Source organism: Hakea prostrata, chromosome 7 (genome assembly GCF_041222555.1).
Source record: "Hakea prostrata isolate BN-2017 chromosome 7, UWA_Hpros_2, whole genome shotgun sequence".
In the NCBI taxonomy this organism is placed as follows: domain Eukaryota; kingdom Viridiplantae; phylum Streptophyta; class Magnoliopsida; order Proteales; family Proteaceae; genus Hakea; species Hakea prostrata.
The window spans coordinates 1181768-1203041 of NC_142606.1; the positions used below are offsets into that span (position 1 = coordinate 1181768).

General features: G+C 39.8%; 2 protein-coding genes across 2 annotated transcripts in view; both read left to right on the top strand.

Annotated features, from left to right (window-relative positions):
- The window catches only part of LOC149008822 (transcriptional corepressor SEUSS-like), a 36335-nt gene extending 29731 nt beyond the window's left edge, over window positions 1-6604 (top strand). The window contains exons 9-11 of the mRNA XM_089161633.1: window positions 153-246; window positions 2956-3025; window positions 4445-6604. Of these exons, the coding sequence (XP_089017759.1) occupies window positions 153-246; window positions 2956-3025; window positions 4445-5463 (1183 nt within the window). The 3' untranslated portion in view covers window positions 5464-6604. The remainder of the gene's footprint in view (window positions 1-152; window positions 247-2955; window positions 3026-4444) is intronic.
- A 1318-nt stretch (window positions 6605-7922) lies between these two features.
- The window catches only part of LOC149008823 (phosphatidylserine decarboxylase proenzyme 3-like), a 63295-nt gene continuing 49943 nt past the window's right edge, over window positions 7923-21274 (top strand). Inside the window, exons 1-3 of the mRNA XM_089160661.1 lie at window positions 7923-8306; window positions 8402-8481; window positions 19044-19068. Of these exons, the coding sequence (XP_089016787.1) occupies window positions 8106-8306; window positions 8402-8481; window positions 19044-19068 (306 nt within the window). The 5' untranslated portion in view covers window positions 7923-8105. The remainder of the gene's footprint in view (window positions 8307-8401; window positions 8482-19043; window positions 19069-21274) is intronic.

Sequence of the window (21274 nt, forward strand, 5' to 3'; positions counted from 1 at the left end):
ACTCTTTAGAATATTGTACATGGTAATCAGTAGTGATGCACAGTGTTCTGTGCCTATTTGTCAATGATTGATCTAACTGAGCATATTTCTAATTTATATTTGTTGTATATGGAAATCACTTAGATTGATCAGAAAATGTTATTCTTCATCAGGTTTGTGGCCTCTGCTCGTCAATTAGCAAAAGCTTTGGAAGTGCCTTTAGTGAATGATCTGGGATATACAAAGAGATATGTGAGATGTCTTCAGGTAATTTGCTTGTTCTGTTGCAATACATCCACAATTTTCACTTTCCAGATGTGAATCTATTTGGAGGATAACAGGAATATGATCAAGCATTATGCATATGCAGGTAGCCTGTTGGGTCACTATGATTGCAAATTGCATGGGTGTTACTTTTGTTATGCAGTTCTCATCACTTTTCTGTAATTGTATCTATCTAATGTGATTCTTGTTCATTCTTTGAACTGCAGACCACCTGTAGATTTAGGATTCATTTCTGAATATAAAGACACTTATCTGTTCCTATGTTCACTTTGGATTGTGATACTTCAAACAGCAACTTGTCAGTTTTAGTGATATTTGTTAGTGATTAGTTGATTCGATTCCCACCTAATCAAGTAAATCCTATGTCAATATTAGAGGAGTTCAACAAGCAGGTGGTTTCAATTCATATTGGTTGTGGGAATTTAGCTCAAATTAGCACAATTTCCACGGTTCCTGGGTAAATCAACAACTAATGTGTTCTGTGTTGATTCATGCTTCTCACCTTGATTTTTCCACCGAATTCATTCTCTGAGGGTTCCTTTCTAGATTTTGGGATATTTTAACTTAGTATAACCTTGTTAACCATGGTTTCTGGTTTCCTTTCAAAGCAAGAATTTCCACTGGAGAACTTGTTTGCCGGCCCATCTGAGCGCCTGGTGATCAGCTGCTAGTACTGCTAACAAAAGTTATCAATACCAGGATGAAGGGAAGACAAAGACATGCCTGCAATTAGGGGTGCAAGTTTGGCCCTGGCGGCCTTGACCCACCCTAAGCCTGCCTTGAGCCTGAATAGGGCTTGGGCTAAAGATTTTGGCCCTAAGGGCGGGTGAGGGCCAAAATATTCTGGCCCTGAACTAGGGCCAAGGGCGGGCCTGGGTTTACTCTCTGGCCTGCCTAGCTAGTCCTGGACCGTCCTTGATTTTGGGCCTGATTTTTACCCTCATCTGGCCCTGATTCTAACCTTGATTTTGACCTTGATTTTGGCCCTTATATTAGCCCTGATCTTGGCCTTGATTTTGGCCTTGATTTTGGCCCTGATCTTGGCCATGATCTAGGCCCATGATTTTGGCCCTGATCCTGGCCTTGATTTGAATATGGACCCTCCACCCATATGGAGATGAATTAATTCTAATCCACATGGGTGAATACTTAACACGTGTCAAATTTTAAAAACATGATCATGTTTTTTAGAAAATTAATAAAAATAAATTATATCTTCATTACCAATGTAGTAAGCATCCATCTGATTTTAGCCCTGATCTTGACCCTAATTTTGGCTATAGTCTTAATGTTAATTTGACCTTGATCATGTACTAGATTTTTACCCTAATCTTCATATTAACATTGATATAACTATAAGTCTCGATTTTGACTTCTGTCATTTTGGTCATATTAGACTATGAGTTCACTTTTTATATTATTGTTAAGGTAATTTTATTTTTCGAACTAAGTCATTTTTAGTTCCCAAAAAACATTGATTTTTTTTGGGGACTAAGGTGAGATAATACATTATAAATAACACAAATTAGTATATAGAGAATTAATATCTAACAAATATATTTATACAAATTAGTATATAGAGAATTAATATCTAACAAATCTACACCCCAACTTCTCATCATGAATATTGACATCTTTCTTTTGCCTCCAATGTGGTATTTAAAAAAAACTTATTAAGGATAGATAGCTGTGTTTGTAACTAAAATATCATTTTCTTTAACTACGAAAAAAATACCAATACTAAATTATCATTGATTTACTTGTTAACAAGGTTTTGAATATGGATTTTTTTGTTGAATAAGGATATCAATGGGAGAGGTTTTCAATTTCCATCACCAAAGCAATGAGAAACTTTCAGAGCTCAATATAGAATTATGGAGTGTGAATTTATTTATGTTTAAAGCAACACTATCAACTTATTGACCATTTTATCATTTTTGTAGGAGCTTGAATCATCTTATATTTCTATGAATTTTATTTTTAGTTAAATTGTGATACTTTTTTTTTTGGTTGATATTTTAGGTCCAAGGATAGGACCAATTAAGGCTAGGGACAAGGCCAATCAGGGCCAGAGACATGGCCAATCAGGGTTAGGGCAAGGGACAGGGCCAATCAGGGTTAATCAGGGCCAACCCATCCTGACCGGGCCCAATTAGGGCCAATCAGGGTGGGAATGAGCTTGGTTTGGCCCTGTAGGGCTTAGGGCTAGGGACAATAATCCTTGGCCCTGAACTAGGGTCAGCGCGGGAATGGGCTCAGATTAGAAGATATAGGGCTGGGCTTGGGATTGCAAAAACCCGGCCCAGCCTGGCCCTGTTGCAGCCCTACCTGCGAATGAGTTTCTTGATTTTCGACTGAAAATTCTTGCTGAAATTCATTAGGCAATATTCCCTTCAGATATTTAGTTTTGGTTATATTTATTGGGGGCTCTAGATAGTAGACATGTAAGCAGAATAAGGTATGCGTTATTGGTATACTCGTCTAGTGTGTGTTCCTCCTTCAACTTAATTATGCAAATATTAGCTGTCTTGCTAATCTATTTCCCCCAATTTGATTAAAAATATTATGGAGCATTCCTACTGACCCCAGAGCTCTGTTCATGTAGGAGGTTTTGTTGAGGTTACTGTTAATTGGTTTTGTTGTGACAAAATCTCATTTTGTTTGTGATGTTTTGTGGATAAAAATATGCAGATTTCAGAAGTCGTTAACAGCATGAAAGATTTAATCGATTATAGCAGAGAAACAGGGACTGGACCTATGGGTAAAGTTTCCAATTTCTTTCTTATTGTTCCTCTTCTGATTATATTCCTTTTTAAGGTTTGAATTTTTGTTCTTGGAGAGGCTAAGAGCTGAACAGCTGCCAATGTGGTGCCATAATTGTGCACACTGTCTACCAAAAAAAAAAAAAAATTGTGCACACTGCATGGGTATAGGGAAATGCTGGATGTTGGTATGCTTAGTGATATCTCTCTCTTCATGATCTGCCCACATGACAGGATGTTGTGTGCCCATATGGCTGGTACAATTTCAGCCCAGAATGATTCAAAAGGGGCTTCAAATTACAATGGTGCTGTTCTTTATTTTCTTCCAGTGAGATGGGTGCAAAATTCTCTTTACACTGGATTTAGGCTTGTCCTGCCATGTAGCACTTGCAAGGAATTATACAAAAGCTTCCGTATTTGGATAACTTGGAATTTGATTCTTTGCATAATTGGTTTAGTAATGAATGATTTGGACATAAATGGGTGGTGCTGAGATCGAAATTGTTAGCAGCCTGAAATTTGTTGACTATGAACATTCTAATGGGTTGACACAACTGGGCCTTGTCAATTACCCATATTCCAAAAGTATACTTAAGATTTGTTTTTCTGTAAACCGCAGCCCAGTCAAGGTTCCAATTCTCAGTTTCGGTTTCAGTCGGGCCCAAAACAGGTATTATGTCAGATAATGTTGTTTGAGATTGTGACACCCTGGGCCTCTCTAGATTGCCCCAGAGGGTCAAAATCCTTGGGTTTCCGCACTGGGTTTTGTTTTAGCCAGGCCTGCAACCAAGACAACTTGGAGATCTTTACCAGTTCTGATGGAGGTTGGTCCTTTCAAAATTCCTGTTGCCAAGATGCTTTACCTTTTTTTTTTGGGTAAATGCGAAGATGCTTTATGAAGCTGCAGCTCTTTACATTTACTGGTATGGCAGAACTCACTACATACGATTTGGATTTGACCTCCAGGTTAAATTATAGAAAGAAGTTCCCTTAGTAATGGTGGCATTAGAAAAGGCAGGGATGATGAATTGGGATTCTTACATGTGTTTGCAAGATTTTGTAGGAATCTGATTGCTTTCTTCCTACCTCTATCTTCTGGCATTGTTCTTTCTCCCTGTGTTTGTGTTTGTGTGGTGGGTTGGGTGTTGTACACTTCCAATCACCATTCCCATCTTTTCATGGTTGGAGTTCTAGTGGAGTTCTATTTATGGTTGGGGCTTTTCATATTTCAATTTACTGTTGTAGAACTGGACTGATTTTTCTTCATGAGTGACAATATTAATTACGTCAACATAGTGGGAGCATCGCTTGATGGGCAGTGCTAGTATGTTAGAGACAGATGAGTTCTTCTGAGTTGCCTTTTATCGTTTATTGGAAATATCATGCTAGTGTACTAATGATGTCGTCTTATTATTCAGCAAGTTTAATCAACTTCCCTCGGAGGACCAGCACTTCATCTGGGCTTCACAGTCAGGGCCAGCAACCTGATGAGCAGCAGCAACAGCAGCAGCAACAACAACAACAAACTGTTCAAAACTTAAACAATGATCAGAGTTCTGTACAGGTCAGTGGTGCGCAGCTTACTGCTAATGGTGGTGTAGTTGGTGTAAATAATTCCCCCAACTCAGCATCCACTTCCACATCTGCAAGCACCATTGTGGGGCTGCTGCACCAGAACTCCATGAATTTAAGGCAGGAAAACCCAATGGCTAATGTTAACATTTCATATGGAGGGAATACAGTTCAGATTCCATCGACTAGTCCATATGGTGGGAATATGGTTCATATTCCATCTACGGGCTCCTCAAGTTCAATACCCCAGGCTCAAATGAATCCGTCATCCCCATTTCCCTCGCCGTCACCCTCATCTAACAACCCCCATAACTCTCACAGTACGTTGCCAGGAGCAGTACACACAGTGAACCAGATGAATACTGCAAATTCACCAGCCACTGTTGCAATGCAACGGCCAACTCGGGCCAGCGAGGCTGATCCAAATGATTCCCAGAGCTCTGTCCACCAGGTCATACAAGAGATTATGATGTCTCCTCAGCTAAATGGTGGGGGTAGTTTGGGTGGTGTTGGTTCCTTGGGGAATGACATCAAAAGCATCAATGGAATCACACAGATAGGGAGTAACATGTCCCTCAGTGGGGGGAACTGCTTGGCTGGAAATGGGATTGGCCACGGTTCAGGTGTTGGTGGTATGGGATATGGTAATATGGGTGTTGGAATTGGTCCATCGGCCACAGTTAATGGTGTCAGAGTTGCTATGGGGAACAACTCAGTGGCATTGAATGGGCGCATTGGCATGCCGTCAATGACTCAGGACCCTGGGGTGAACCATCACCAAGATTTGGGGAACCGGCTGTTAAGTGGGCTGGGTGCAGTAAACAGCTTCAATAATCTTCAATTTGATTGGAAGCCATCTCCTTAGGAAGGATATTTCTGATGTGTTTTCCATTACGATTCTGCTGGGGTTGTTGACACTCAGATGATCTGGATTGCCTGTGTTCAATACATGGTAGTTCTCCAAACTACAGCTTCCAGTTCTTTACTTTTCAGGACAGGAAAACATTGTCCACTGAGCTTGGCGTTCAGCTTGGCGTTCTTCTCCCTGCCCCATTCTTCCACTGCTGGGTCACTCTTGTATTTGAGAGGTCACTGCTGGGAAGTACGTGAGCTTTGTGGTTGCATATAGAAGCTTTTCACCTCTTAACACCCCTAAAAATGGGGAATGATGGAGGTCTCATTCTTTGGGATGCGGATTGTGTGTCTACTGTATCTTCCATATGGTAACATTGTGCAATGGGTTTGTACCTCAAGTGTGCTCCTTTATCTCTGGCTACCCCAGGGAGAAGAAGATTATCGTGATGGTAAATTTGACTGCAAGGATGATGACTAAGGACAATAGTCATTAATTATAAAGAGAAGCTCAGAGATGGCTGTTTGATAATGGACGTCTGAGACTCTGAATGGTATATTGTTGGGTGGCCATCCGATGCTTATAGCGTATACTGGTGCCATGGCAGTCATCTTTTATATTCTTTTATTTGGCTGGAGCAGAAGAATTTAAGGGGGGCGTTGGCTGAGATTCTTGATGTTGAATGTAGGCATGGATTCCTTTTCCCCCCGGTTTTGAGGCATGTCGAACATTACAGAAAATAGTAGCCCTTCAGGGTGGAAAGTTCGTATGGTTTAATGATAAACAAAATATTTCTTTTTACTGAACTTTGTGCTTTGTTTTGTTTTATAATTTTCTTTTCGTAATGGGTAAAAAAAGAAAAATTCTGCCAATGTTGCGCCCAAGTCTTCGGTGGCTGCCGTGTTTGTGCAAACTGCAAACCACTAAGACCGGCAGTCAGTCTTGGCATTCAGAATTATGCCCACGTTAGGATAGATGTAGCATTTTAGATCCTTTCCTACATCGATAACATACCATGAAGATGATCCAAGCGGAATGGGAGAACCACTGAAGATTTAGTTTGGGAAATGTCTGTAGAGGAAATGAAATGAATCTGTCTGGATGGACAGAAAAACAAGTGTGCATTGGAGGATTATGTGGCGAAGGATGTAATTGCTAAAAGAGGTGGACCTTTTTGTTCAACAGGTCTTTGTTTTCCTTTTCCATTCCCCATCATTAATTTCAGCAATTGCATTTCTGCTTTATGGAGGGTGCCCAGTGCGCACCCATCCAAAAATTAGAACCCTACATATGTATCTATTAAGAAAAGTTTGAAAGCAACCCCAACTTTGACTAAATCCAGACAAAAGCGCATTCATACACACACCATCAACGAACTGATGAAGCCCATAAAAGTTGAAACTTTCCACCCAGAAAAAAGCGCTCCCAAGTCCCAACTCTTTCTGGAGCCCGGGCCCCTAGGAAAGAGACATTCCTATCTGCTTCTTTTTCTGGTGTTAAAATTTCACATGATCCCAGATCAAGTATATACTTCGAAGTTCCAACCAAAAGAAAAAAAGTATATGCTTCGAAGTTTCTCCAGCCCAACAATTCCTTTGTTATCCAGAATTACCCTTGAAGGGATCTCATTTCCCCTGCGACTCCACCTGTTAAGGCTTCGCTAATTCTTTTAAATCCTGCCCTCACTTCTAAGGTAAAACCTCAATGTTTTTTTTTAATGAATGAAGTACTGCTTACCAAATTTTTTTTTTTCTTATTTTTATTTTTTTTATCGTACTGATTTATCCTTCTCTTCAGAAAAGTCCGTTAATGAATCTCATTAACTTATTCTTCATGCATATTAAAAGTTTTCAACAGTAAAAAGAAAAAAACATATACAAATCTTATATATTATTATTATTATTATTATTTTAACTTATAACTAACCCCACATTTAACTCTTTTGACGAAGCGAAATAAACAAATAATTGGGCCGGGACGAGCCAAATGAGATTTCAAACCGCCAAACTCTAGAGTCAGGGAAAATAACGTTGGTTAATTTGAATTTTTGGAATGAAATTTCAATTTATCCAAAAATATTTATGAATTATGGTTCAAATCTTTACGCTTGATAATATGGGTGAAATCTCGGATTTCACCTCATCCCTAATCTACAAATTCACGTTTTAGTGTAAAATGTGAATCTGATTTCTGAATCTAGAGATTCCCAACCAAACGGTAAAATCTCCCATTTGTGAATCCAGAGATTTGAAATCTCTGGATTCGCATAACCAAACGGGCCCTAAATGAATGCCAAGATTCAAGCCTTATGTTATAATCTTCAATTAAAAATAAAAGATAAAATTTTCTTTATGGCAAGAAAATACGCTGTAATATTAGGATGACGAAGAAAGAAAAAAAAAAAAAAAAAAATGAAATAAAGATATGTCTGTCAACAGAAACATCTTAGGGGTATTTATGTCAATGCGCTTCTACAGTCCATCCGTTGGTCATCGTTCCAAATTCTACAGCCATTGGCGCTCTGCTCGATTTTCGTTTGATGTGTCCGGAGAACCGGTCGTAACCGCCGGCGAAGTTTTTTCAGAGACAGAAAAAGGTGAACACAGCCGGCGAAGTTTGTCAGAGCTGAGAAGCCTGAGACTGAAAGAAGCAGAATGGGCCATGGAAGCTCTAAATCCGACGAGTCAGACTCTTCAGATGCTACGGACACCTTGAAACAGTCTCGTGTTTCCCGTTTCAGGCGTCGACTCCACTTGCATCGCCACAGCAGCGGCAGTCATTCGAGTTCTCATACTCAGCACAAGCTCCTCTCTACCGATGATATCGCCGGAATCGCACTCATCACAATAATCGGTGTAATTTTTCTTTCCTTCGACTCTCATATGCACTTGTTTCCAGAAATCAGAATCGTGTTTCAGAATAAGTTTTGTATTTCTTCCTACTCTTGCAGGCGGAGATGAAATTCAAGGATAAGTGGTTTGCTTGTGTTTCTTTGGGTGAACGGACGTTCCGGACAGCGACTTCAGATCAGTTAAGTGGAGAAAAAAGAATCATGAACAACACTTTTATGTTTTCCTTTATGTTGGTACACTTAAGCGTGTTGAGATCGCAGCTGGAAGTCGTATGGTTATTCGGTATCCCCTTGGCCATGGTCAGAGGATCTTTGACCGACACAAACCTGAATTATTCTTTGGTCGACTATTTCTGTTGTCGTTATGGTCGTTGTTACTAACTGTTCGCATTGTTTGGTCTCAAGCATATAGGTAGAAGATTGTAATGAAATTATAGCATAATATTTGTAATCAAGCTATGAGAAGGCATGAATAGAGTGACAGCGCAGTTTCTTTTCCTTCGTCTTGTTCTCTAGGAGGTGCCTACCCTCGAAGTAGAAATTTCTCTCTGTAGATCATAACATTTGGTTCAACCTCTTGGTGTTCATGGCAGATGGACCCGCCTGCATCAACTCGATAAAGCCCTCAAAGGAGTGCGCGAGACTATAGAAAACCATAGTGGCCGAGTGGACTCCTTCCAATCCACGCTAACTTCCCAGCAGCAAGCCCATATCCAAAACTTCTCTGCACCTCACTGCCATGGATGTCAGACTGGAGCGAACGCTCCATTGTCTTCCCTCATCCTCCGTTGAACCCGAGCAACCCATCATAGATAGCCCCACACCATCCTCAATCAATCTGGTAACACTTTTACTTCCAATTTTCTTGATCAGGTGCCACCAATCCAAACTTGTACTATTCGTTTGGATTTCCCTTGTTTTGTTGGTGATGATCCAGTAGGATGGATTTTCAAAGTTGAATGCTTCTTTGATTATCGTGGCACTTAGGATGATCAATGTCTTCTCATCTCCTCATTCCATATGGATGGCCAGGCTCTAGAATGGTTCCAATGGATGTTTTATAATGCCCAATTTCCTTTTGGTCTAGCTTCGCTCGCTTCCTGGAAATCCGCTTTGGACCCTTTGAGTTTGGAGATCCTTAGGGAGTCCTCACGAAACTCATCCAAACAGCCATCATCACTAACGATCAATCCTTATTTGAATCCTTAGCCAACTGTACCAGCAATATTTCCCCTTCCTTCCTACTAAGTTGCTTTATTTCTGGTTTGAAACCTGAAATTCACCATGAGGTGCTTGCCTTCTGTCCTGCTACCATGTCCCAGGCCTTTGGCCTCGCATGCGTTTAAGAATCCAAGTTGGCCTACGCCACATGTCCTGCTCCACTCTGCACTAATTTTTTCACCCCACATGGGCCCCTCTTGCCCATGCCACCTACATGTCCTTTGCTACCCACATTGCCATCTCCACCTTCTTCCTCAGTGCTTGCCACCATACCAATTAAGAAACTCAGCCCTCTGAAATGCAGTGTTGGCGTGAATGTGGTTTATGCTACCACTGCGATGAGCATTTCACACCAAGTCATCGGGGCAAAACGAAACATTTGTTTGATCGTGATGTTGAACACCTGCAGATGAACCCCTTGACCCATTTGACACCTCTGTTTCCTCAGTAGAACCTTCGCCAGAGCCCCTTCCTGACACCGAACTATCCTATTACACTTTGCCTTGTACTACCTCCCTCACCAGTCTTTGCCTTATTGGTTTTGTGAATGGCACGCAGGTACATATCTTGATTGATGGTGGCAGTGCACACAACTTTGTGCAATCCTGCATAGCTGACCACCTTCATCTTCCATTGAAGCTACACCACCCACCCATGTCCTTGTTGGGAATGGTGATTACATCACCACTGAAGGTTTGGTTTGCCAACTACAAATCAGAACACCCACTCACTCCATCTGTATTGATGCTTTTGTCCTCATGGCTGGTGTGGATATCATCCTCAGTGTTCAATGGTTATCTACGTTGAGCCTAGTCATTTTTGACTACCGAGCCATTATATTGGAATTTCAGGGGCCTCAAGGACCCATCCAGTTACATGGCGAGCCTGCGCCAACCCCTCCCAACTGCAGGTTCACCATCTCAGTCGCTACTCCCATACCAAAGCCCTTCTGCACTTTTTCATGTTTCCATTAACACTGCTATTAGTCTTGTCGACCACCACCCCTTCCTAGACATCTGCCCCTTCCTTAACAAATTCACAGATGTGTTCACCATTCCCACTGCACTTCCCTCTTCATGGCCAACTGATCTTGTTATCCACCTTCAAACTCGGTGCCAAACTCGTCAATGTGAAACCTTACTGTTACCCCACTTTCAAAAATCTGAATTCGAGTGGAAGGTTGCAGAAATGCTTCAAACTCGTGTCATTACCCTTAGCATCAGCTCCTTTTCATCCCCTGTTCTCTTTGCGAAGAAAAAGGATGGGTAATGGCACTTCCGCATTGACTACAGAGCTTTGGACGCCATTGTAATTAGAGATTGCTTTCCCATCCCCATGGTCGACGAATTACTTGACGAGCTCCGTGGTTCATGGTTCTTCTCCAAGCTTGATCCAGCAGCGTTTCACAAGATTCAAATGAGAGCCAAAGATCTCCACATAAGTGCTTTCCGCCCACATGAAAACCACTTTGAGTTTTAGGTAATGCTCTTTGGGCTTACAAATACTCCTTCCATGTTCCAAGCAACAGTGAACACAATTTTCCTGCCGGTTCAGCAGAAATTCCTACTGATGTTCTTTGACAACCTCTTAATCTACACCCGTATTGGGTCCATGCATTTAGAACACCTCTGCAAGGTTTTGCAGATTCATCATGCTCACTCGTTGTTCGCCAAACTCTCTAAATGCACCTGTGGACAGTAGACAGTCAAGTATCTTGGCCATCTGGTCTCTGCTGCAGGTGTTTCTGCAAACCCGAAAAAGTCAGTGCGATTCTTGAATGGCCCATTCCAACAGGTATTCAAACGCTTTGGGGCTTCTTAGGATTAATTGGTTATTACTGGAGGTTCATTTGTGATTATGCCAAGATTGTTGTGCCCCTGAAGGATCTGCTCAAGAAGGGCGCTTTCCAGTGGAGTTTGTATGCCCAAAAGGTGTTTTGATAGACTGCACGTGGTGCATACTTCTGCCCGTGTTGGCATTACTGGATCTAACTTACCATTTATTGTAGGCATATAGATGCTTCTGATGTCGGTTTTGGCACAGTTGTACACAACAGAATCACCCAGTTACCTTCTTTAGTAAGAAGCTTTCCCCATGAAAACTAGTAGCCTTTGCATGCATTCATGAGATGTATGCAACCTCACAAGCAGTAATGCGTTGGTGGCAGTACCTATTGGGGTGCAAATTCATCACTTGCACTGGCTAATAGAGTTCGAAAAATTTAATGGAGCAAGTGGTGCAGATGTCAGAGCAGCACCATTGGTTATCCAAATTTCTGGGGTTTATGTTGGAAATACATCACAAGTCAGACTGAGAATGTGCTGCTGCTGATGCCCTTCTGCATCATGACTCAGCTGACTCCAAGTGCCTTATCTTGTCATCCCCTGTTCCGGATTTTCTGATGGAATTATGCCATGATGTGCAATTTGACACTGAATTACAGTGCTGTGCTAGTTTCCACGCTGCTCCAATGTCACACCCACCATACACCTATTACTATGGATTATTGTATCACCAAGGCTGTTGGTTGTCCCTCCTGGGTCATGTATCCCTCTTCTTGAACGAGTTGCATGCTGCACCAATTGGTGGTCATGCAGGCTACCCTCCGACACATTTCAACCAATGTGTATTGGCCAACCTTGCAACATGACGTGCATGCATTTGTCATTTAATGTCAAGTGTACCAACTGGTAAAAAATTCCACTCAGTCCCCTGCTGACTTTAAAAGGATGTATGCAGACTTGAACTCCATATTACCCATATCTGCTGATGTAACAACCATGCAATAATAAAGGGAACAACTTGGTGACTGGTCTTGGATTTTGAGCAAGTTCCCTGGCTCCTCTATCTGTGATCGGATTGGTAAGCTGGTGTTTGGTGCTACTGTTCATCATCTCTGGTGGGAACGTAATCTCAGGCGCTGGAATTCCAAATCCCGCTCCATTGACGCTATATGGAATGCTATATATTTCGATGTTTCTTCTAGGATCTCCTCTCTCTCCCTCCCCTCGGTAGTTGACTCCCCAAGGAACAGGCTCATTGTTGTTACCTGGGGTCTTAACTCCCAATTCTCCCCCTCTTCTTGATGTGAGCTCCTGGCTCCCTTGTATTTGTTTCTTGTTCCTTGGTTCCTTTAATAGATTAATTATTCATCCAAAAAAAAAAAAAAAAAAAAAAAAAAAAGGGAACAACTTGCAGTGATTGGCTTCTTGGGAGGACTAAGAAAAGAATTTGACCTTGTTTGAGCAAAGATTTTAGGAGGAGATTGAGTTCGTACTTTAGTTGACACCTTTTCATGGGTTTCTGAGTAGCAAAGGAGAATCTTCATGATGGTGCACCAGATATATCTGCTCTTGCAACATTCATACCCAGCCATGATTCTTCAGGAGGACAAACAGCAGGAAAGAATCGAGGAAATTTTTCTAGGAAGTATATTGGGTCTCAAATCCCTACTGAAAGTTCAGGCAGACCAGAACTTGTCATAGTTGTGGAAAGCTTAGGCATGTCCAGCACTTTTGTTGGAAACTACTTGGAAAACCATGGTAGTTTCAGATTGCTAATGCTGCCACACTGGAGCCTACCCCTGCCCACAGATGGTTCGAGTTAAAGACACTAAAGATGTAGAGATAGATGACCTATGGTTTACACAATCTCAGGTAGCTCAGTCGCAGCCACCCATGGCTACTTTTGTCCAGAGAGGTAATGCCACAACATGTCGTTCCTCAACATCCTGTCTTGGGATCATTTATTCAAGAGCATCTGCTTATATGACAAGTAGCTCCAATACTTTTTCTTCATTTCATCCATCATCATCCATTGTCACCCTGGCCAAGGGGTCCCGTACCATTGTCACAGGCACAGGAACTGTCACCCTTAGACCTTTGCCATTATCAGCAATTTTTATTTACTCAACTTCTCGTTTAACTTGCTACTTGTTCAAAAATTTACTGTTACTTACCATTGTTCAATTACTTTTTTTTCTTGGCAATTGCTAATTTTAGGATCTTTTGACAAGATAGACGCTTGGTAGAGACCAGGAATCTGGGGGATTGTGCTTTTTTGAAGACTCCACATCTGTGACTTGTGCTAGCATCTCTAATCCTCATCAAGTAAACTGTTGTTTAGGTTATCCTTCTTTAGTTAGTTTAAAATTGTTAAATAATAGTTTTTGATCAATTTCCAACTTACCTTATGAGTCTTGTCAATTTGGGAAGCTCCACCGGGTGAGCTTTCCCCCTCGTATTAATAACAGATCTGATCAACCACTTAGTCCACTTTGATGTTTGGGGACCTTGTCCTATTTTATCCACTTTGGGGTTTTGGATATTTTATCACCTTTATTGATGATTATTCCAGAGTAACTTGGATGTATATAATGAAATCTCGTTCTAGAGTATTTGATATATTTTGTGGTTTGTTGCTGAAATATATACTCGGTTTCAGATTATGGTTTAAACTCCTTGTAGTGATAATGCAAAGGAATATTTTGCTACCCCTTTATAGACCTTCATGACCTCTAATAGGATTCTCCATTAGTCTTCTTGTGTTGACACCCCTCAACAAGATGGTGTGGCAAAGAAAAAAATCACAATCTAATGGATATTACTCGCTTCTTGTCATTTGAAGTGCGAGTGCGTAAGTCTTTTTGGGTTGATGTAGTGTTAATTGCTTGTTACCTGATTAATTGGATGCCTTCCTCTGTCTTGATGGTCGTATTTGTTGCTCATTGTTATTTCCCAACAATCCTCTTTTTGTATTGCCTCCTCGAGTCTTTGGATGTGTTTGCTTTTTCCGTGATCGTCGTCTAGGTTTATCCAAATTAGATCTAGATCCATTGTCTTTTTATAGGTTATTCCCACACAAAAAGTATGTCGTTGTTACTCATTTGAACTATGGAAATATTTTTTTACTGTAGACATCTCTCTCTCTCTTTTTATTTTTATTTTTATTTTAAGGTACACTATTTTCTTCTAGTCCTCTAACTATCTTTGCTCTTGATAAGATGTTCCTATTGGCATCTTTTCTCTTTCTGTGTCATAGGTTCACCCCCTTCTTCTGCCCACTCAGCCTGAGATCAGTATTGGTTATCGTAGGCCTTTGACAACAGCACCTCTGGCCCCTCCCCCAGCTTCTCCTTCATTGGAAGATCCAATCACAATACTTCCACGTCTTGTCTCTTCTTCAGAGCTTGATGTTTCCATTGCCCTTCACAAAAGTAATCGGAGTTGTGTTCAACACCCAACTCTAACTTTGTTGCTTATTCTAACATTTTTTCGCACTTTTATGCTTGTTTATATATGGTTGAGAATCGTCCCCTCCGTAACTCTATTTTGGAGGCATTAGTGAGTCTTGGGTTGTTTGTTGCAATGTATGATGAGTTGCTTGCCTTTGAAAAAAATGAGACATAAGATCTGGTCCCTTTACCTACTGGAAAACCGCCATTGGATGTCATTGATATTCGTAGTCAAAGTGAATCCTGATGGCAATCTTGCTCGTTTGAAAGTTCAGCTTGTGGCTAAGGAATATGCTCAGGTCTATGGTATTGACTATTTGGACATCTTCTCTTAATGGCCAAGCTCACTTATGTTTGTATTTTGGTGTCCTTGGCTGCTTCTTTTCATTGGCCTTTATATGATATCAACTTAATGTAAAGAATGCATTTCGTCATGGTGATCTCTAGGAGGAAGTACAAATGGAGTAATCTCTGGGGTTTGTTCCTCAGGGGGAGAATGGGATGGTATGTAGACTCAAGAAACCTTTATATGGCTGAAACAATCACCTGGAGAATGATTCAGTCGCTTCACCTCTGTTGTTACTGATTTTGGGCTGGCTAGGGGTGAGAGTGATCACTCGGTGTTCTTTCACCATTCCGAAGTTGAGAAGCTATTCTATGTGGTGTATGTTGATGATATTGTTATTACTGGAGATGACTCAGCAGGTATAGGGAAGTTGATAACTCACTACATCAAAAATCCTAGACCAAAGATTTGCATCGACTCGAATATTTTTTGGGTATTGAGGTTACAAGGATTTTGAGGTATCAAATGAGGAGTATTGCATTCTAATCATGGTCATAGGTGGGTGGAAGGGTTCTTAGATGTCAATTGGGAAGGTTCTCTAAATGATAGGAGGTCTTCCACAGGTTATTTAGTTGCTAGGTCAAGCTTAGAGTTTGAGTATCTTGCAATGGCATAGGTTACTTGTGAGCTAATGTAGATCAGACAATTACTTGAGGAGGCTTAGTTTTGTTGATTAATCTCCCATGTTACTGTGGTGCGATAATCAGGCAAGTATTCATATAGCATCAAACCTTGTGTTTCATGAGTGCACAAAGCACATTGAAATTGACTACCATTTTGTTGGTGAAAAGTTACAGCAAGGATTTATACCTCCTAGCCATGTCCGTACAGGGGAGCAATTAGTGCAAATCTATTCACTAAGGCATTGGGGAGTGTGAGGGTTGACTATATTTGCAACAAGCTGGGCATGAACAATATGTGCTCCAGCTTGAGGTTTTGGAAGAAAAATATCCCATCGAGAATCAGCACCTGTTCGCTAATTCGTGATGGAGGATAATGGCCCGAAGTTTGAGTCTAAGTTTGAATCTATTTTTGTTTTCTAGTTGTGTTAGACTTGTATTATTGCTTCAAGAAATAAAGAGAATATGTTGTGGAGTCTTCATCATTTAGAGAAGCTCCACAGTCTTGTTAGGGGGTCCCTTTTGTCTCTCTTTCTTCTTTCTTCTAGAATCTGAAGGTAATTGACAAAAAGGATGTTTTTCAAGAAATTAACTTCCTCTTGTTGGATTTCTTTGATCTTTTGCGGAAAAGTTCTTATACTTACGAGAAGTCCTCCCACATTATTCACCCAGGAAAAAAAGCCCCTAAAATTCAGACCCATATGATACCTCTTACCAGCTGCTGTTTCAGTAGAGAATAATCTATGCTCAAGGGCATGTCTCCCCCTTGCAGCATATTCAGTTATTCACTCATAAAAAGTCCTCCAAAATTCAGCCCTATATGATATCTCTTAGTAGCTTCTGTTTCGAGGGAGAAATCTATGCTCAAGGGTGTGTCTCCCCCTTGTAGCATGTTCAGTTATTCACTCATAAAAAGTCCTCCAAAATTCAGCCCCATATGATATCTCTCTTACTAGCTGCTGTTTCAGGGGAGAATAATCTATGCTCAAGGGTGTCTTCCCCTTGCAGCATGTTTTTTGATTCTTCTTACTGGATTTTGTTTATCCCAGGCGATCATAAACCATCTACTATGGTTGCTCAGGTTCTTCCTTTATCATATGGTTTTGATCTTTGGATCAGTGTGGCTGCTGTGTTTTGGGTCGTTAGTATTACCCCTACTATTTGTGTTGCTGGAATTTCATTGTGTGTGGACTACCCTAATCTCGCTGTGGTAACCCTAATGATTATTCAATGTAAGTGCTAGCTATTAAGCTTATTGTTACATCCAGCTACCTTTTTATGGACCCAAGCTGCTGAAGTTTATATCAATTCGAAAGAGTATTTGGAATGTCTGTTGTATTATATGTGCCTCCTCCCTCCATTGAAGCTAAAGAATGAGGAGTGGCTGCATGAAAATGACACTCTACTATACTGCTCTAGGTTATGGTAACATGGAATCTATTACAACCAGTGTAACACATTATTCTTGATGCAACTCAATTTCAAACCAGTAAAATATAACAGCGAGAGGTCCATTACCTGATTGATTGAATGTATAGGGAGCTCGTTAGCAGAAAAAAAAAATCAAAAAGAGAATTATTTCTTTCTATGTGTTATGTAGGTAAAAAGGAATGATAAAAATAGATATGATTTGGGGATCCCACTAAGCCTTGGTCAGCATCCCACCAACAAAGCAAAACATCTCGTCTTGTATCTGTCTCTCACAGTAAAACTGTGGAATACCAAAACCCATCTCTCTCATCTACTCATTCTTGATGGAAATATACCTATTTACAGGCTAATTCATCATGACAAGGTCACCAAACAAGGGCCTAGCTCCCATCACTAAGCTAACATTGAACAAACTCCGAGCTAACCTCCCTTTGTTTACAATGGAGCCTTCCTATGCCAAGCCTATTACTACCAATAATATTTGAGCATATGGTGCAGATTCTGATCCACATCAATTCTCTCTAGCTTTTTTTCATTTTGTTCCTGATGAGTTGCTGTAACTTCTGTTTGCCGTTCCCCTAAATCTTTGATACCAAATAGTGCAAACTGATCTTGAACCAGTAAAATAGACCAATGGGAGATCAATTGCAGCAAGGATCAAGTTTAAGGGGTGACAAATGATTATAAAATTTTTGCATAAGATAAAACATATTAAAAAGATCGACCCAGTTCATAGTTTCATCAATCATCAAACATGCCATGTTTTTGAAACTTAAGGCCCTACATGTAAGTATTTCTTAAGTTGATTAACATTTGGAAAAACACTTGAGATAAAACCATGTGATTCTAGTTCTATGTTTAGATGATTTTGAAGACCAAAATAGCCTGAAATACCTAAAAAACCAAACAAGGTGAATTTTGCATTCCAGTGTGAACATTAATTTAAACAATTCAATATCACAAGGAATTAGACTCTAATTGATTCCTTGACATGAGAAGTGGACCTCACAAAAGAATCAATAACCTGCTGGCCTAGGTTTCTTGGCTTGAGGAAAGCTCGTCATAGATGGTTCTGCATTGAGAATATTGCGTATAGAAACTTCTCCCACAGAAATTCTTGCATCTTTAAATTGTTGTCACTTATTGGAAACCATATGTAAAACGACAAAAATTATAGTGACCTGAATGGCTACTTTATTAGTATTATTGTAATACAATGCCTGATTTAGATTGTGGAAGGGTTTCCTTATCATTTGTATTAGCTCTTTTAACTGTTGCTTTATCTTCAGGGATGGTTCAGAACCAATGTCATTATCTGATGGATTTTTTCATTCTATTGCTCCACCCGATGGTTATCAGAAGTATAAAATCTGTTCCTATCAAATGGAGCGCTATTGGATCAAATGACAAAGAATCTTTATACATGATAAAGTTGCATTAGTTTAGCTAATGATGATTTTTTATGAGAAAATTTACACATGAAAACAAAAATTTCAGAAAACCTTCAGGAAGCAGACAATTGCTGAACATGATTGACATTTTCCATGTGTTGTAATAATACACTTGATAAAATTCATCCTTCAGTACCGTAGTGTTGTCAAACTGTTTTTCTTAGACTGGTTCTGAACTGTATCTTGTGCAGCATCCTGTTCTTTCTTTCTGGAACGGCTTCTGTTTATTTTTATAAGAAACCATATCCTAGATGATTGTGTCATGTTTAGTTTCATTGATTGCCTGGATTATATGATTACCAGACCTGGCTTATTTGTTTTCTCTAACATGTACCTCCTTTTTGCACTATGGGAATGTTCTCATTGGTATTACCTTGCTGAAAGTTCTGACATGTTCTGGTTTTCTTAATATTCTTTCCTGGGATTTTCACTGCTGCAGCACGGATAAGCCATTCTGGAAGTCTGTAAGTATACATTGATTCTCTGTCTTGTATTGCATTTATCTAGAAGCTTCAATGTTCCTCTCACTTATATAATAGATAAAGATAAGTAGTTTGTTGGCAGTATGGCCTGGAGGCTATTGTCTTGTGCACAAGTTGTGTTGCTTATGTCTGTTGATGATTACTTATGATTGCATGCAACCTGAGCTTGTCGATGTTATGACACTAACTTTGTGGAAGACCTTCTAACTAATTTAGTGGGGTTTTACATTGTCAAATGTTAGAATAAGTGTTGAGGGTGGAAGAAAAAAGAGGTCTGGCACTAATTCGAGACTGAGTTTTTGGGTTGTGATAACTATGGGTCTTCTATAGAATGAGATATGGCATTGGACAGCCACACAATCTAATGTGAGGCCTCTTTGGCTGTTAGAAACTTCTGCTCCTATTCTCCTTTCATTCTCTATTTTTTCCTTTATTTTACATGGTATTAGAGCTTAGGTAATAAAGGCTATTATAAATCCTTCACCTTGTTTGACTAAACACTTGAAGATCAAAGTACATTCAGCCGAAGACATCCACAAGCTGTTTTGAAGAGTTTTTTTTTTTTAACTCTCAATTAAGGGGAGGCAGCACCTTACACTGTGCTGTGGTTTGAAGTATATGATGAATTAAGATGTTCGATTAAAACTTCTTGAGCAAATTATGTATACACCTCTTGGGTTTGCAAACTACACTTCCAGCCCCACATTTCAGATTATGTATCAACGGCACCCCTACTGTTAGAATGATGGGGTTAAGTGACGACTCAGTAATTACTGTATTTTCAAGATTCCCATACTGCTCTCTTTTACTTTCAAAACCGTTTCAATTTTCAAGAGAAAAAGATAAGAGAGCGGAAGAGCCATGAGGACTGATTTGAAGCACTTCCGATTTTTTTCTCTCACTTATAAGAAGATTCAACAAGTGAAAAATATGTCTTCTTCTATTTAAAATTGCACAAGAGGACGTTTGTAATATAATAAATCACGGGATGTAAACGTAATAGCTTAAAAATCCAGCGGTTGTATATCTAATGCGCTCAAACTTTTTATTCTATAGTCGAAGAGCTGTGTCTACAGCTTCTGGTTCCATTTGATTGATGGTTAATGATCCCATCTATCTCTGAAAAATATTATTTTTTGGAATCTCAGTTTGAAAAAATTAAGAAATCTTCTTCTGAGTCTGCAAGTGACTCTTCCGATTTTTGGTTATTTTTGGGAAATTTTGCTCATGCTATTATTGATCTTTTGTTCGAAAAACCAGTAGCGTGCAATTGTTTGAATTAATTTTTGTTGATTCTGGAGCAGTTGCTATCAATTTCAGCTTTGGATTAATTTTTGTTTGCCTGCTGGATTCAAGTTGTGTGAGTAGGAACATAATATATACATCATACTATTATATAAAAGCACGAACTCAAAGAATATGACTACTTTTTCATTTCCTAGAAACCCCTATCATTCAATCTATTTAATCATTAGCTATTAATAAGTTACAAATCTAAATCTGTAATTTTTTATTTGAAAACTATTAAGCCTTTATCAATATTATCTCATTTTCCAATTCATTCATGATTAATGAATTCTTTTTAATAACTAAGTAATCTTAATATGTTTCTTTTCCAAAGCCTTGAAAATAGGAACTAATATCTCTCCTTCTACTGGAAATTTACCTCCTTCTCTCCAATCATTTCTAAATAAATTCATATATTTGTGTTCTTTTTTATTCTAAAAGAATACTAATTACTTGCTATCTTCAATCCAAAGTCTCTCTCTCCTTCTCAGAACACAAAAGCCTCTCTCTCAAGAGGCATTTCGTGTTGCTGTCGAAGAAGGCCACAAGTGGAAGCAAACGATGCTTGGGTCATTCAGCTTATAGCACCTTGCTGCCAGTCTGTGCTAGCTATCTTGTTGGCAAAAGCAGGGGTTTGGCTGGTTCTTACCTACTATTGGATTTGAACCATTAGCTCTTGCCATATGGAAGTGATATTAACTCAAATGGTTTCAAGTGTATTTTTTCTCCTAGGGGCATTTCTGTCCATGCTCATATTCTAGAATGTTTGCATCTCTTATAAATAAAGAGGGGTTGTGATCATAAGGTTATGAGCCATATTTCACAATTCTCACATGGTGTTAGAGAAGAGATCCACATAGGGATACAAACCCTACTGATCAAAATTTGGTAGCCAATCCCA